Here is a 17680-nt window from a genome sequence, read left to right on the forward strand (position 1 = left end):
CTTCCATATTAATGAGGCCTTTCAGTCAGGTAGGCTGTGAAAAAAAAGCCCTCTGTAATGTCTCAGCTCATCATAAACAGCAATACTGTGAAATATTACAATTTAAAATAATGGTAATCTATTAGATTCTTTAAAATATAATGTATTTCTGTGATGCAAAGTGTCTGAACAATGATGTTACCTCTATGGCATTTCATATAGGCTTTTAGCTTAAAAGAATGCACATTTGGAGAAATATTGATGGATTTGTATATATTTATGTCAATTTTCTATACTGAGAAGTAATATTTATTGTCATCACTATGAGTGCTGGATACTGTGTTTTCAATTCATACTTGCAGCCGGAGGGCACTCTGTACACCTTTAGGCCACAAATTCATATAAAGAAGAAAAGGAACTGGGAACTAATGGCATGTCTTCTAGAGATCACTAACCATAGCTTTAACATACAAATAAACACTTTTGAAGACAATAAATACGCGATTGAGAATGCATACAAGTATTGCCTCTGAATTTGCGTCTGAATAGCGCTGGCTCCGTGAGCGTGGCCGCATTAGCGGATAATGAGCTGAATCTCTGACTTCTGACATGGCTCTCTTTTCATACAGATTACATAAACACAGAATGTTTTTGATTTGACTTGCACGATTTAAAACCTGACATTAACGTTTCTTTAGACATAAGTGTCATTTTTTTTGTCATTAGTATTCATAAGTTACAGTTCATTTTCTGAGAACTATCAGATTGGACTTCGTTCAGAGGGAGAGGAGAGATCACGCATCATGTTAGTTTTCTTTATTTTACAAAAAGCACAACATTGTGTTTTTACTATGAGTGTACACAAATAAAAGACATTCTGTAGTTTCAATTGATTTATTACTTATGTCTCTATGACAAGAAATGACAGAGTATTTTAAGTCTGTTTTGCTGCAATGTGAAAAAAATTCTGCAAAAAGCGCCGGCGGGGAGTTAAATGTATTTTAAGTATAAAAATTGAGATAATAAAATATCATGAATTGACAATTTTTTGGCAAGCAACATTCGCAACAATCCATTTCCTCTCTTAAAGGTGATTAGGAACAATTCAGAGCTTAAATATAGTATTCCTGTGAAGTCTTCACTGTATAAATTAAACTCAAATCCACTAAAGAGCAGCGAGTGATTTTTCTGTCTTGTTTTTTTTTCATTTACTTTGAAACAAAGCAGCAGGTTTATTGGGTTGCTATCACTTTAAGACCTAATGCACGGATCCAATATACTCTAAAGGCTGGAGTACACCAAGCTGACGTCGACGAACTAGTGGCAACGAAAGATTGACATACCAAACCAACGTTAGACAGCCGACGGCCAAGTAGCACGTCAGTTCTGCGCCTGTGGGAGATGAAATGCCTTTCCGAACCAGCAGGTGGCAGTATCTGAACAGCCAATCAGAATGATCAGATGGCCCGATGGACCGATGAGCTCCGACGCCGACATTTCGAATTGGCCGAAAAAGCAGATGAGGACCAACTTCATCCGACAGTGCAGAACACACTGAGAAAACTTAGTTGGTCGACGAACAAAAACGGCCAGACGGCCGGCCTTTGGCTTTGTGTGTTCCAGGCTTAACATGTGACTTAATTACCAACTGTTTGTTCACTTAAGACATAACCGACTGCGTTTAAGCGAATAAAAGCGAATTAATGATGTCCGTCTAACATGTTTACTTTGGAAAAACTATAGAAAAGTAGTGCAGCGAAATGGAAAAATGTGTTGTTTCCCTCCAAAATGAAAGCTCAATGGCTTAACATCTGAAACAAAGAAGTTACACCACAGATATTAGTATATTAGCATAATTTTAAATTTGTACTGTAAAACTAATTTTTTTAGACTACTATTATTTTATAGTCATATTGATATATTTTCACAACACTTTTGTCCAAATTGTGCATCCTGGATCTCTTTAAAGAAAAATGCATTGCAAATCGCAATTTAAAAATAATCTCAAAAATTGTGCAGCTTAAGTTCGACCAATGCGCTGTAATGTCTAACTACATTGTAAGTTTCAGGCCTTCAGACCAGCTAAACAGATCCTCTTAAAACGCATCACAAACACTGAAGGTATAAATCGGTGTTTGTACAACTTGGCTTAAGCTTTTCACCGTTTTAATCACTGCAAGAATATTCAACATGGAGACTTGGTTAACTGAAGTCCCAGAGCAAGTAAAGAAATCTCATCCAGATCTGGCTTTCTAAAAATTATATATATATATATATAAAAAAAAGATGCAAAACTGGTCACAATCTCAATCTATCCAAGCTGAAATTGTGAGACTGCAGTGGCATGTTATCATGGCTCATTTCATCCAGTTCGGCAAATTGTACAGATGCATTGAAGCACAGAGCTCAGTCCATGGGGTTCTAGCTCACATCAGGAAATGAATAAATCATCCTTTTGATTCCATCTGTTTCTGAGATGCACGTGTAATGAAGACATTACACTGCAGGCACAGGCTGTGTATGTCAAAATCCAACACAATAGTAATTACTGGCATCTGTACATTCAGAGAAATAAGGACACAGGAAAAATTAGCTTAATGTATATTCTATATGGACAATGTCCAGTTATGTTCATGTAATATGTCAAATCAGATTCATATGAACTGCAACAGAGGATAATTAGGCCTGGCTGTGAATGCTGAAAGATTTAATACTTTAGGGTTCAACAATAAGGACGTTCCGAAGGCCTGGGGCCAGTGTGAGTGTATTTCAGGTCAGTTGATGGCAGGACAAAAATTAAATATGGCGCCTACTCCGAATTAGATGCATTATAAACATCAGTAATGATTTCCAGCAAGTGTTTATGAAGTGTAGAACTGCCATTGAGTTTATAGCAGTAAAATTGAGTGTGTAAATTTTTTGCAATTTAATTATCAGAACTTCTCAGTCATATTATTTCTAACAATTATAAAATGTAGTAATTAATTTTTATAATTATATCTATAAAAATATGGGGTCAGGGAAAAAGCTGAAAATGTTGTCAGGGAATGTGAACATATATACATATATATATAAAAAAAAAGAACCTTACTGTTCAGTCCTGTTAGTTCCTTGTTAAACTGAAATATATTTAAGGGATAAACATGATGATCAGATCTCAAAAGCATTATAAATGCAGGCATCAACCCGAGTTGGTCTCTCTCCACAGCCCTAAAAAGAGTGCAACCCTCAGCCTGTTCATTTGAATGGGCTGCTGACATGTCACTATTCACTGGGACATGAGCCCAGAACGTTCCACAGAGCTAACCTTGGGACAGAGGGTGGCTCCGGACCAACACTCACAGTCGGAACCCCAGCGGACCACACAACACAGATCTAGGCGGTGCACTGGCACTAAATTTGGACAAGGCTAGATATGCACAGATATGGAAATTTTGACCTCAAACCAAAGTATTTGTTATAGCTCATAAGTGATATGATGACCGGTACAATATAATATATAATAGCTGTGTACGTAGTAAGCAGCATATTGATAAATTAGATTTTTATATTTTTTTTCTCCTTCGATTTATTTTGTCTAGATTTATATTACCAGTCAACATACTACAGACCTTAATATAATATAATTAATATTATGCAAGTAGCTAGATAAGCATATTTCTTATTATACATTTTATATATAAATTTTTTCCTCAGATTTTTGATCATTTATATTTATTTTATCTAGGACTTATAATATCAGTCCTCATAACTTATTAGCCATCAAGTAATCATCAGCTTTTGGGTATTCTGAGCATTGCCGAGCACAGGGAAGTGGTTCAGGAAGGACACCAGGCCTCATGAAAAAAAGAATGAAAAAGTTGTTTGTAACAAGCATGAGTTTGATAAATTTCAGATTTGAAATATGATATTTAATCCACAATATGCAAATTACCATAGTCAGGAGTGAAATAGTTTAACAGCAATTTCAGACTTCAAGTTAAAAAAGGTCAAAATGAACCACGGAAATGAACACAAAGTGCAGTGGTCTCATGACAGCCTGACATTTCAGAGTCATATTTGGCACTAATTCTGGTTTACCAGGTCCTAGTTTCAGCATTGAAAAATGTAGAATCAGCATTCCTTAAATATCCATGACACAGTGGCTGACCTCCACGTGAATCCAGTCACAATCTAATCCATCTACTGCGTTCAGGTTGAGCAACAAGGTTTGCGATCAATGCTGTGAAGAATGTCTCAGTACAGCCTCACAAATGGACAAAGATGTTATGAGAATATCATCAACGCCACATGTCATTATAAATACACAAGTCTTGAGTCACATTTTCAGGTGCTTAAAATAAGTGTTGGAAGCTCCTGTGAAAACGTACTTTGCCAAGCTACTAGCAACAACATTAGGATGAACAAACTTGAACATTAATATAACTCAAATAATAAATTCATTGCATCATCTTTAATAATGATGCGAAGAAAAAAGTAGAAACACAAAGAAACTTTAGTGAACTCTACAGAGTAATGAATCAGCGAATCTATGTTTGGACTTCCTAATTAAAATGAGTTACCAGAGCAAAGTGATTCACTAAAACTGATAAAATGAAATGATTCAGATTTTCAAAAGCCATCAGTCAGAAAAATTCTCATTACTGGAAAAGCTACATACATATACATATATAAAAAGATTAAAGATTAAAATTGTTACACAACTGAAAAGTTAAGTTAGCTAGTTATGAGTTAGGTTGCTATGTAAAATTACTAGCAATTCTACTTAAAGTTGCAAAAGAAAAAAATAATTTACTCACCCTCACGTCTAGCAATGCTGCTTAAAATAAGCACACAAAGTCATCATTTACTTACCCTCATGCCTTTCCATTTCAAAAAGAGTTTCATACTTCCATGCAAAACAAAAGAAGCCATTTATTACAATGTCAGAGCTGCTCTTTTCCATACAAAGAAAGTTGAATGATGGCCACAACTGTCAAGGATGATTCTCAAAACACAAATTTCGCAATGTTCCTCACATAAACTTATTGCTTGGTTTCAGAATACAGTGAAAAATAAGTCACATAGACCACTTTCATTAAACATTTATGGTGCTTTTTGATTATCCTTTTTGAAGCTTGATGGCCCATTACCTTGATAAGTTACCATTGACCTTGTATGAAAAAAAAAGATATTTTGATAAACATCTTTGGTGTTCAACAAAAGAATAAGTCATGTACAACATGAGGGTGAGTAAATGACAATTTCATTTTTTCAATTTTCAATTTTCCTTTTTAACCACTTGCAAACTTGTTTAAGCACCAGGCCTGAAACCAGTCAGATAAGGGTATCACTTGAGCGACGTTAAATCAATGGCAATCACCTGTGGAACTGCAAAAAATGTGCAAACTAAGAGGAAAGTGAAGACGCCGCCGTTTATGCTTCCCCTTCAGTGTCACTCAAGCCATTATGTTAGTCGATAACACCGGACCCCAAACACAGAGGCAAAACACCCACTGTGTAATGTAGTTTATCCATGAAGGAGTAGATAAACATTCTCGAGATCATTATGCCCCATTAATGACTGTTTCAGCAGCTTGCTGACCGAAGACACCTGTACAGACTATTCTCCAGAGGACCGCCGTGGGCTCAGAGGAACGTAATGTAGAAATTCACACCAACCCATGATCCAAGAACAACCTCTGAATTACTTCATCTACTGACACCTTAAAAGACTTTGTGCCAATGCTTCGACTTCCTTTTAATGGCAAATCAAGTCCCATCAACTTGTCAGTTTGACAGTAAAGGTACTAATCTGAACACCTTATAAATAACACCAATTTAAACTAGTCATGCACCGGAATTTCAGCAACAAAATATTCAGCTAAACTGCTTTTGGTGGGTTTACTGACCAAAATAATGCCTTTAATGGCCTTTTTGGCCCTTCAAAACCATTTCATCTGAAAAATAAACATTTCTCTGATGTCACGTTTTGACTGTTTCAGCATGTATTGAATGCACACAACTTGGATAAGCCATAAGTGTGGATGCATTATACAGTGACCAAAAAGATGCTGGAGTTCAACTGAAATGCTAGAGTTCGGCTTGTTGCCGAAGAACTTAACCAATGACTGATTGATCACCTGTGAACCAGACACCCTTAACAGATTTAAATTAAAGTTTAGTTTTTTTGGATAAAATTTAATCAGTTTTGGTGAAAAAAAATAAATAAATTTGGTTCATTACTAGTTCATATACTCATTGACTTAGTAACACTTGATTTTGACAATGACTAGAGATGCACCGGTCGACTGGCCATAAAAAGGAAATGGCCAGTTTTTAGCAAGTGCATGTGTGTGCGTATCTGCAGGTTGGAGTAATGGGTGTGACGAAAGGTAGGGCCTTTATAATTGGCTGCGAAAGCTGCCTGTCAGAGTGTAGGGTAGGGTTTAGAATTTGGTATCTGTTGTAGCCATTCATCTTACGGCACGTTCCTACCTTTCAGCACACCCATTACTCAGATCTTCAGTTATCACGGTCTCGTTTTTAGTTTTATTTTGGCTGATCTCTATTCCAGACACAAATTGCATTGTAATATTTCCACACAAATGAGATTTTGGGAAATGATTGCAAAGTCTGTAAACAGGACATTAACACAGGCCAGAGACAGAACACAATGAAGACAGATGCAAAGACACAGCCAGCAGAGAAAAATACTGTACAAGGCACAGCAAGCTCCCGGTTTGCGATGCTCGAAATATAGGAAAAATTTAAACACTGAATTGGGGGCGGAGGTTTATATGAATGCATCTCTGAAGGGAACTGACTGTTTTCAGAAAAGTTTCAATAGTATTTTCTTTTCCTCTTATCTCCATATAAAGTAGTGTTTTTGCTGTACCCCAAGAAACCGCGGCTGTTCCATAAGCGCCACCTAGTGTCAGAGTGGATTTTCATTTTCATTCAGTCGGTCTGCTGTTTTTGCTTTGTGCAGGTGTCTTGTGTGTCATAATTTCACAAAGTCAGACTAAGGATGTCAATTTACACAAATTACCATGATTGATCTTTGTTTAAATTAACAAAAATTAATCAATTAATTGTTAGTCTTAATACTGCAATATGCGTCTACTGCAGTGACATAGTCAAAGTCAACATAGTGGGGAAATGCTGCTCAAAATGCCATGTTCCTCACAAAATGAAGTATTTTATCTAAATAAAGGGCTAGAAGGATAGTAAAATGAGTTGCTGTGATTGAAGTTACTCATTTAATAATCAAATATAACTTTTACAATGTGTTACCTGTACCTGTAAGTGTCAACTGTTTGCCTGTAATTAAGGATGAACGGATACCATTTTTTAAGGACAGAGTACCGATATTTTTTTCTGGTACTCGCCAATACCGATACCGATGCCTATACATTTATTAAAAGGGGGACTTTAATATTTCTAATACACTGTTTGGAAGCTAGTCGGGCCGAGTCCACCAACAAACACCTAACAAATCAGCATTATGGGGCGTGTGACGGTCGAGGAGACAGAACGAGCAAGAGGGAGATTTGAAAATAATAATAAAAAAATAAAAAAAATAAAAAAAATGCAGAACGAAAAATGGGACAAAACAAAACAGCTCAAAACAATATCACGGGAATGAAGGTTTATGCCTGGGCAAGCGCTTTAGGACCCGCGTTTATATTAGAAAAGCTTTCCAGCGTTGAACAGAGCTAAGTGGGAAGGCCTGAAAACTGTTTTGACCCCTCTTCTCATGAGAGTACACTGGGTTTTGATTGTCTGGAGCCGCTGTGCTGTTTCAGGACTCAACGCTAAGGATTTTTCCTGCTGGACCGGTTGGGCCAGTGGTTCAAATTTTTACTTGCCCTTCCAAAATTTTCACTGGCCCCTCAAAATTAATAAAAGTAAAAACAAAATGGGCCTATAAAATAAGCCTAGTTATTGTTTTTGATACATGTTACCTTAATAAATAGGGTTATGACACCAAAAGCTACAAGATTAACTCACTGTTTATTTGTCTTACAATATTTAAAATTTAAGTAATAAAACAAATAATCAAATTCTGAGTAATAGCAAAAATAAATGCAACAGAAACAAGTGCAATAAGTTAAGTTTTTCATGTAGATTTAAAGAGATTTTTTTTTTTTGGGGTACAGAAATCTAATGTATAGCTAACTATATAACTATAGATTCAACTTTATTAAAGTTAATCAGTCAAGAGCAGTTACAGATGCATAAATGCTGAAAATATAAAACTTTAGATACTGTTATTTGAAATTATTTTAAAAATGAAAAAGACACTTTAAAATGTGAAGTTAAACCTGCCAGTAGGTGGCAGTGAATCACTGTTAATGAGCAAATCATTGAGATTCACCCGATTATCCAACGGCTGATTCATTCAGGAAGTGTTGCTTAGAGACGCAAAACAATTCTGTGGAGTTTGGAACTATTTCCGTTGGCGAAATAGAGTGAAACCGACGATTTGGTGTCTAAAATGTAAGTCATTTGATATGACGTTCTTGTTCATTAAACTGTACGCTGAATAAAATCAATATCACATTTGTAATCATGCTGGTATTTGGACAAAAACGGCGCTCTTTGTGTAATATTGGTTAACTATAAGGGCTGGGCGATATATCGCATGCGACTGTCACACGAATATCGTCAGTAAAGCCGGTTCCCTGATTACCGCTAAATCGCCATCACCTGTTTTCAAATGGAGCGTCATTTAATAGACAGAACCGTAGATCACTGACAAGCCACGCAATATCTTGTTCATTATCGCAGATGAATCGCCTTCGTTAATGAACGCAATATTGCATAGCTTGTCAGTGATCTACGGACAGCTTCTTTATTATTACTCCAATGAAGAGTAATAATTTGTATGTGCTTGTCACAAACTTAATACTTAATAAAACTTTATTATAATTATAATAATAATTATAATAATAATAAATAAATAAATAAATAAATAATAATAATAATAATAATAATAATAATAATTATTATAACCTGCTTTTTAAAAGGTGCCAAACTAATATTAGAGAACATAACACTGTGAACACAACCTAGGGTGACCAGATTTCTCATGGTGGAATACGGGATGAGTGAGCAATATGACCTTGATATGATCCATTTTATTTCACGAATAATTATATATTATATTATATTATATTATATTATATTATATATTAATCACAAAAAAAAAAAAAAAAAAAAAAAAAAAAAAAAAAGCGCTTCTGGTCTGTCATTCAGCGCATTTTGCATGCAGTTCGCAATGTGTTGGTTGTCATCAGTAATTCTTAAGTATTTGTATTTCCCTGAGGCTAACATTGTTTCTGCCACTGCCGCCGGTGTCTCTGTGCACAGAAAATTCTGTCAGTTACATCACGTGAGGTATCGGTCTTTGGTATCAGGGGTATTTTTACGGGTACAAGTACATGAGCTTGGTATCGGCCCAATACCGATACTGGTATCGGTGCATCGCTACCTGTAATAGAGCAAATAAATAAATATGCTTACTAGGGCCGGTTGCCGAACTCGTTACTTTTTAGGTACCGATCTAATGGTCTCGATACAATCGAGTATCGAAAAGTGTCTTGTCATTCGGTACCAAATTTCGATACCTCAGAACGGAGCCGGGGAGAGGGGGTGGAGAAATACTTGCTCAACGAGACAGCGAAAGCAACATTGCACTACATTGTTATTTATACTTATATCTAAATATATAAAACTATGTGCGCGAGAGAGACCCTATGTGCGAGAGGGCGAGTGAATCAACGGTTTCGTTTTCAGTTTATCGCCGAATGGATGGGTGAGAAACGTCTGTTTATGCGAGCAGCCGGTTCACTACAGATACTGTGAACAGAAAACAGAAGTGTCGCACTGCTTGCAGAAACACGGGAACACGCTATGTTTTTTAGACTAGTTATGGACAGGTACAACACACGACACAGCAGCGTTTCATCAGTGTTCGTTCCTCACGTCTATGGAAACGCAACCGGTTCTTGACAGGCTCTAGTTAGCCTGCACGAGCACAGGCTCTGGCTCCAGAACACGAACAATTGTGGTGGAAAAGGGGTATCAGCATCCTCCTGATACTGCCATACTGCGGATAATCCGCGGGTCGGGCCAGGTAATAAAAAAAAGGAATAAATAATGAATCATTAATGTGTTGATTTTAATAAAGACACAGAACTCTCATACGAACTCTCACTGTACGAATGTGCGTCACTCTTACTCTTACAACATACAGTGACAATTTAATGTTAAATGGGCAACCGATATCAGATAATTTGCTTGCATTAAAATTTAAAAATAAATAAATGGCAATGAAAAATCATGATAGATGCATCACTAACAATGACATAACTTAAAGGTTTAGTTCACCCAAAAAATAAATTAAATAAATTTGGTTTAGTCAAAATTTTCCAAAGAGACACAATATCTTTATATGAACAGATTCAATTTAGATTCAATATTTATACTGAAAACAATTTTTGCTTTCTGTGTGTGACAACTCTTTGTTGGACAAGACAAAACCTTTGGACTCAAAGTTACAACAAACAGAAAAAGCTAGCGTGATGAAATTAAGCAAGATGCAACAACGCATTTCCCTATTGACATAGAAACAACAGGCCAAGGCGGCCCAGTAAAATGGCTGACCCATTTATCTGCAGAGCCAAGTCATTCTGGTTATCACCGTTTTTTTCTCCATCAAGCATCAAGAACCGAAGAGGTAAAATCCAGCTCTCTTCCTAATACAGTATTCAACAGATGACTAAGCGACAGACAATCTATTTTTTTCCCCAGGAAACCAAAATGCAGACATGATGCAATCTGGCCATCACTGGCAGACGTACAAAAAAAAAAAAAATAATTGAATTTGTCTGAATTAAGCAAAATTTCTCAGTGCAAGTAACTTGAGGAATGAGCCATTACTTTTCTAAGAGGTCAAAATTATGATATTCTCTGAAGATTCACTGATATTAAATTCAGATTTCATCTGAATATTTAAAAAAACGAAACAAATTTTTTTTTTTTTTTTTTTAATATATATATATATATATATCAATTGATTGATTAAACGTTAATCTTAACCTCGTAAATCCGAAGCAGGGGTGCTATTAAGTTATCACGTTACTTAACCACTTGCTTAACCAACACAAAATAGGTGTCGTTTTAAAGTATAGAAGCTTGGCTTCATGAATTTTACTACATGTTTCCAGGTGGCGCTGTGGACGTTAACAAGTTGACTGCATTTGACCACAAGGTTGTAGTCTGCCTCTTGAACTTTGGAACTACTCTGATCAAAATGATCTTACTAAACGATCTTACAAAATGGAATTACTTCAAATAAATAAATCAAATAAATCAATGAAACAGAGTTATAATATCAGAAATCACATGAAATCCAAACACCAGTCGAATGAGGACAGACAGCTGTGCATCACGACTGCAGGTAAGCACAGCTGTACCCAGAGTGAGCCAAGATGATACCTTATCAGATAGCCAAATGATCTTAGGACATATTCTTCCTTTAAGTTGCGTTAAGGGAGACAGGTTTAAGAACAGAAAACACAAAGCATTCTAAGAAACTTGGCTTCATTATTTTCGTGTCCCTGCAACATCCGTCAGCGGACAACGTTTTCTCTGCAGCCGGTGCTACCTATTGTTCTCAGACTGTGGAGCCAACTTTCACCCAAGCACGTGGATATTGTTTTTATCAACATGAACATGTAAAACAATCAATATAAACATGATAACTATATTCTGACTCTTGAGTGTATCAGCGTTCTGTACAATAACTAGCGCAGTCTGCTTTATTAACGTTTTTCCCCGTTCGCTCTGCTTAAAAAGGAACTCCCCACTTTTTTTGAAAATAGGCTCATTTTCCAACTCCCCTAGAGTTAAACAGTTGAGTTATACCGTTTCCAAATCCATTCAGCCGATCTCCGGGTCTGGCGGTACCACTTTTAGCATAGCTTAGCATAGTTCATTGAATCTGATTAGACCGTTGGCATCTCGCTCAAAAATGACCAAAGAGTTTTTATATTTTCCCCCCCCCATTTAAAACTTGACTCTTCTGTAGTTACATCGTGTACTAAGACAACCAGAAAATGAAAAGTTGCGATTTTCTAGGCCGATATGGCTAGGAACTATACTCATTCCTGCGTAATAATCAAGGAACTTTGCTGCCGTACAATGGGTGCAGCAGTGCAATGATATTACGCAGCACCTCTCACAAATGTCTCCATGGTTGCAAGGCACGCTCCCTGTGCAAGCAGGGGGTCACAGGCAGTGTGTGATATCATTAGTTCCTAGCCATATTGGCCTACAAAAATCGCAACTTTTAATTTTCCGTCTATCTTAGTACACAATGTAACTACAGAAGAGTCAAGTTTTTAGGTTTTTTAGGAAAAAATATCTAAACTCTTTGGTCATTTCTGAGAGAGATGCCAACGGTCTAATCCGATTCAATGAACTATGCTGCGCTATGCTAAAAGTGGTACCGCCAGACCCGGAGATTGGCTGAATGGATTTGAAAACGGTAAAACTCAACGGTTTAACTCTAGGGGAGTTGGAAAATGAGCCTATTTTCAAAAGAAGTTGAGTGTTCCTTTAAGCTTAAAAGCTTTTATTCTTTACATTTTTGTTTACACATACTGTGTAATGTTTACAACTAAAAGAAAACCTTAAGATACAACTTACACTTGTTGTATATATTGCCTAATCGTAAGCTTGATCAGAAATGACAAATTGTGTGTGTGTGGGGGGGGGGGGGGGGGTGTCTCACATTAAATGGCATTTAAATAAATTAATATTCAAATATTTGTTTTGTATGAGCCCAAATATTCAAATACAATAGTTTTGAAAAATGCCCATCCCTAATAAAACGATCGGTCTGCGCAGTGCCACTTCAATCTGAACACAGCTAATACACTTAGAATACGTAACTACAGCACACTCACTTCTAGTGCTGGGACAATGAATCGATTCTTGATACAATGATTCTGGATGAATTCTGATTTTTCTGATATATGCATGTATCAGAGTTCTCTCTCGAATCAATTCTGAGCTTAGTTTTAAACAGCAGATTGCACTGCTTGAGTTAGAAACAGCCACACTCTGCTTGCTTCCAATTCCTTACACCACTAAAATATTCATTCATAAAGTTTGAAAAAGTTGAAGCGAATTACAAGGGTGTTCGCAGTGAGCTGTGTTTACATTATTTAAAAGCATTCTGAGCAAAGGTGCAAGTATATTTAATCACATGACTCAGCCAAACGCAAAATCGCTCTCCAGCACTCTTCTTCGTGAGCATTTGAGCGAGCGGTTAAAAACTAGCAAAGAGCACCATCTGCTGTTAAAAAGCTCAGAATCGATTTGAGAGAGAATCGAGATACATGAATCACATTTTCACGATACGAAAATATAAGAATTGATCCAGATTCAGTGCATCGCGAATGGAGAAACGATTTATTGTCCCAGCCCTAAAAAAAATAAATGGGTAAAGAGATTAGGCTGTCAATTAGCAGATAACACTTGTAGGGTTTGTGAAATCCAGTAAGTACATAAATGCAACGTCAACTTATGTGCATGTTACACGACACCTGTCACGTGAGAAGCCAACACGTTTCAAAACATGAGACGAACTAAAGACACATCAAATTAATTTAAACTACTTTTATGAATGCTGCAACATTTAAAATCAACAAGCTCTTGAAAAGGCAAGTCGAACATTTAAAAGTGGGAGTTAAAAACAGAAGAAAAAAAATAATCAACTAAAATCTCAAAGGCAAAGAAAATGCCCCAAGCAATAAAAGCAAACATACATATGCAAATACACTAAACTAAGACTATCCTACTCTAAACTTACAAGTAGCATTTATGCACTCTGCTTGAAAGCTAAAAATACTCACAAGCAAAGCCTCAGCCTCCCTCACAGTGTCACATGTAGCCAGTCGACTTGAGTTTCACATATCACATCTAAAGAATATGCCATATTAATCACTGCAGAAGAGAGCAACACTTATATCAGACTTAAGCTTACATTCACCATTTTTATGATTGTTAAAACTGGCTTGGGTGTAGACCAAAAGTTGTAATTTTATTCCTATCATCCAATTTACTAACATCATCAGAAGGGTGACTCAACTTGTTCAAGTTTGAACACAGAGAGTCTTGGCCTTTGTTGAATTGGATCGAGTTGCATTTGCCTTATTATACCAAACATGAACCGTGCACCACGAGGGTCTTACTTTGATCTGAAACTGCGCAGACAAATCAATGCATGTTATCATCAAATATCATCCACCTGACCAACCTGTTGTGTCTGCAACAGTTCACGATCCTTTAATCCAAAAGGTGAGAACCAAACTAAGTTTCAAAATATGCCATAAAATATTTACGTTTCAGATCAGTGGACACTCAGCTGGGCTTTTTGAAGATTTGGCAACCATGTTTACACTCATTCGCTGATAGATTCCAATGGCATTAACAACTTACAATCTCAAAGATACAGATTCACTGCTTTGCTATGTGGAAAACAGCGTCCACCTAAAACTGATGAGTACAAATTATTAGCAACAAGGGCTGGTTTAAAATAGAAACAATTGGTTTGGGATCTTAGGCTGAAAGCAGCATCGTTCATATCATATTCAAACTTCTACAGCTAAGATTAAGCACTAGTTTCAGGTTTAAACTAGGACTTTTATATTCAACAAACAAATGGTTATCAATGCAACGTCATATGTTCAGTAAAACTCTGACTACCTAGCATTACTTTATCTTTATCTATTTATTTATTTTTTTAGATAAGCTTGTTCGCTGGTAAACTGGCCAGACAGACTTTTTTTTTTTTTAAATTAACAGGATTAATACCACTGTGACAAACGTTGAAAACATGGCACTACATTTTAATTTTTAAAAGTAACCTTTTTTTTTTTAGACTGATTTAATGCACGCACATATATATATATATATAAAAAGGAGTACATTTAAAAACATACATCATAATAAAAGTTCAAATCAGTGGTTCTCAACTTTTAGGATTCCTTTTCATTAACATTTGCATTATCTTCATTAACTAACTTGGCAATTAAATTCACCTTGTGGTCCCTTGCTGTGCCCCTGGTTGAGAGCCAACATAACTAGAAAAATGTCAATTTATTATTGGAATTATCATGACTTTTTAAGACTTAATTCACTGCCATGACTTTCCCAGACCTGTAAATGGCAATTCCAAAATTCTCAGACATTTCCAGGTTTTCCAAAAACCTGGGAACCCAGTTACATTAAACAAACTAGGCTGTCTGCCACCAGACCAACACATATTTAACAAGTTATTTTGCTTTACTACCTGCTGTGGGTTTAATTAATGGCTTCATTAGTGTATGAAGTGCTTAATAAGGAAGGCAACGATAGCAAATGATTGGGATTGGTTCGCTACACCGAAGTTCCTGGTCGCTTTGAGGGAAATTTGTTCAGCTGAGTGGGTGATTTGCTGTCAGGCAGGGAAATAACTGTCGCCTGCTGCTCACTGTTAGCCTGTTAGCAATGTTTATCCAGCCTCGCGTTGCGGTCGACGCGCGTCTTACCTTGTTGCTCTGGTAGTCTTCAAATGCTCGCAGAGCGCTGTCAGTCAGCTTGACGTGATAGACGGAGATGTTGCTGCCATTGCTCACTCTTCCACAGGACAGTCCGTAGCACTGCTCCTCCTTCAACGCCGCCATCTTGCTCGCATTTCCCACCACGCTCACGCGCCTCTGCCGTGAACGCAACAAGCAGCTCGAGTGAGCAAAGGATATGATTATTCATGAGGCGTGAATTACGTACAGGCGGGAGAAGGCGTGGCTTCGGGGTAATCATAAGAGGGATGGCCAGTGATGGGAAGTCTGGCTCATTTTTGCGAATCGGTTCTTTCGAGCAGCTCCTTTCAAAGAACCGGTTCGAAAACGGTTCTGCTGTTCTTTCACGTCATCACTGATATTATTACTGCTGTAAATCCCGGAACATACTGCTGTTTATAACAATTGCATTTCATTATTAAGGGTGTTTAGTGTTTCGGTTAAAATTTTTGTAGGGATTTTTTTTATAGATCTTGTTATATCCTAAATATAATTTGCATAATAGGCAACAACTACTACACAAAACTAAAACTATCTCTTGGGTGAGAAGTCACTATGTGCATTAATAAAACAGACAATTTAGTCAAAAACATGTAGGTCAAAGGGTTAGTTCACCCAAAAATTCTGTCTTTATTACTCACCCTCATGCCGTTCCACACCCTTAAGCCCTTCGTTAATCTTCGGAACACAAATTAAGATATTGTAGTTGAAATCCGATGGCTCAGTGAGGCCTCCATAGGGAGCAATGACATTTCCTCTCTCAAGATCCATAAAGGTACTAAAAACATATTTAAATCGGTTCATGTAAGTGCAGTGGTTCAATATTAATATTATAAAGTGACGAGAATGTTTTTGGTGTGCCAAAAAAAACAAAATAACGACTTATTTAATGATCGCCGATTTCAAAACACTGCTTCAGGAAGATTCGGAGCATAAATTAATCAGTGTGTCGAATCATGATTCAGATCGCGTTTCAAACTGCCAACGGCTGAAATCACGTGACTTTGGTGCTCCGAACAGCTGATTCGATACACTGATTCATTATGCTCCGAAGCTTCCTGAAGCAGTGTTTTGAAATCGGCCATCACTAAATAAGTCGTTTTTTTGGCGCACCAAAAATATTCGTCGCTATATAATATTAAGGTAGAACCACTGTACTCACATGAACCGATTTAAATATGTTTTTAGTACCTTTATAAATCTTGAGAGAGGAAGTGTCATTGCTCCCTATGAAAGTCTCACAGAGCCATTGGATTACAACAAAAATATCTTAATTTGTTTTCCGAAGATTAACAAAGGTCTTACGGGTGTGGAACGGCATGAGGGTGAGTAATAAATGACAGAATTTTCATTTTTGGATGAACTAACCCTTTAAGCATAGTTGATGAATAAAGTAGCCAAACTTTTAACATTTTTGCTAATTGCTTTTTAGTTATTATAATTTTTGGCCCGGTTTCACAGTCAGGGCTTAGCCTAAACCAGGATTAGGCCTTAGTTAAATTAGGGCATTTAAGAAGCTTTTATAGTAAATGTTCACTAGAAAAAAAAAACATTATTGGTGTGCATCTTGAGACAAAACAATGACATTGACTTATTTTAAGTTATGTCAGTACAAGTTGCTTTTAGTTATCTCAGCTCAAACGTGCATTTTAGTCTAGGACTAGCTCAAGCCTCGTCTGAGAAACCGGGGGTTTGAGTGAGTGGATTTGAGTAAGAATTATTGACTCGATTCAGTCCAATTAGGAACGAATCGTTGCGAACGGTTTCACTGAAAAGATCCGACTCGAAAGAACGATTCTTTCATGAACTGGACATCGGTAGAAATGACAGATGAATGGCGTCATTAGAAAGAAACACTATTAAGAAACACTATTTTGAAACACTTTTTTGTTCTTTTCCCACCAAAATATATCAGCAATAAAACAAACTTAAATTAAAACAAACGTATATGTTTTGCAATTTTAATTTGACCATGTTTGGTAGTGTTTCGTACACTGGAAAACTCTTGACTGGGGGTGGGGAAAGGTTTTGGATTGAACCCTTCTCACTCACAGAATTGCGTCAGAAAAACGTCAATGTCTGGAAAA

General features: G+C 36.7%; 1 protein-coding gene across 1 annotated transcript in view; it reads right to left on the reverse strand.

Annotated features, from left to right (window-relative positions):
* The window catches only part of ell (elongation factor RNA polymerase II), a 39749-nt gene extending 24001 nt beyond the window's left edge, over positions 1-15748 (reverse strand). The window contains exon 1 of the mRNA XM_067396174.1: positions 15564-15748. Coding sequence (XP_067252275.1) covers positions 15564-15698 — 135 coding nt within the window. The 5' untranslated portion in view covers positions 15699-15748. The remainder of the gene's footprint in view (positions 1-15563) is intronic.
* Between the last annotated feature and the right edge of the window lie 1932 nt (positions 15749-17680).

This window comes from Chanodichthys erythropterus, chromosome 10 (assembly GCF_024489055.1).
Source record: "Chanodichthys erythropterus isolate Z2021 chromosome 10, ASM2448905v1, whole genome shotgun sequence".
In the NCBI taxonomy this organism is placed as follows: Eukaryota; Metazoa; Chordata; class Actinopteri; order Cypriniformes; family Xenocyprididae; genus Chanodichthys; species Chanodichthys erythropterus.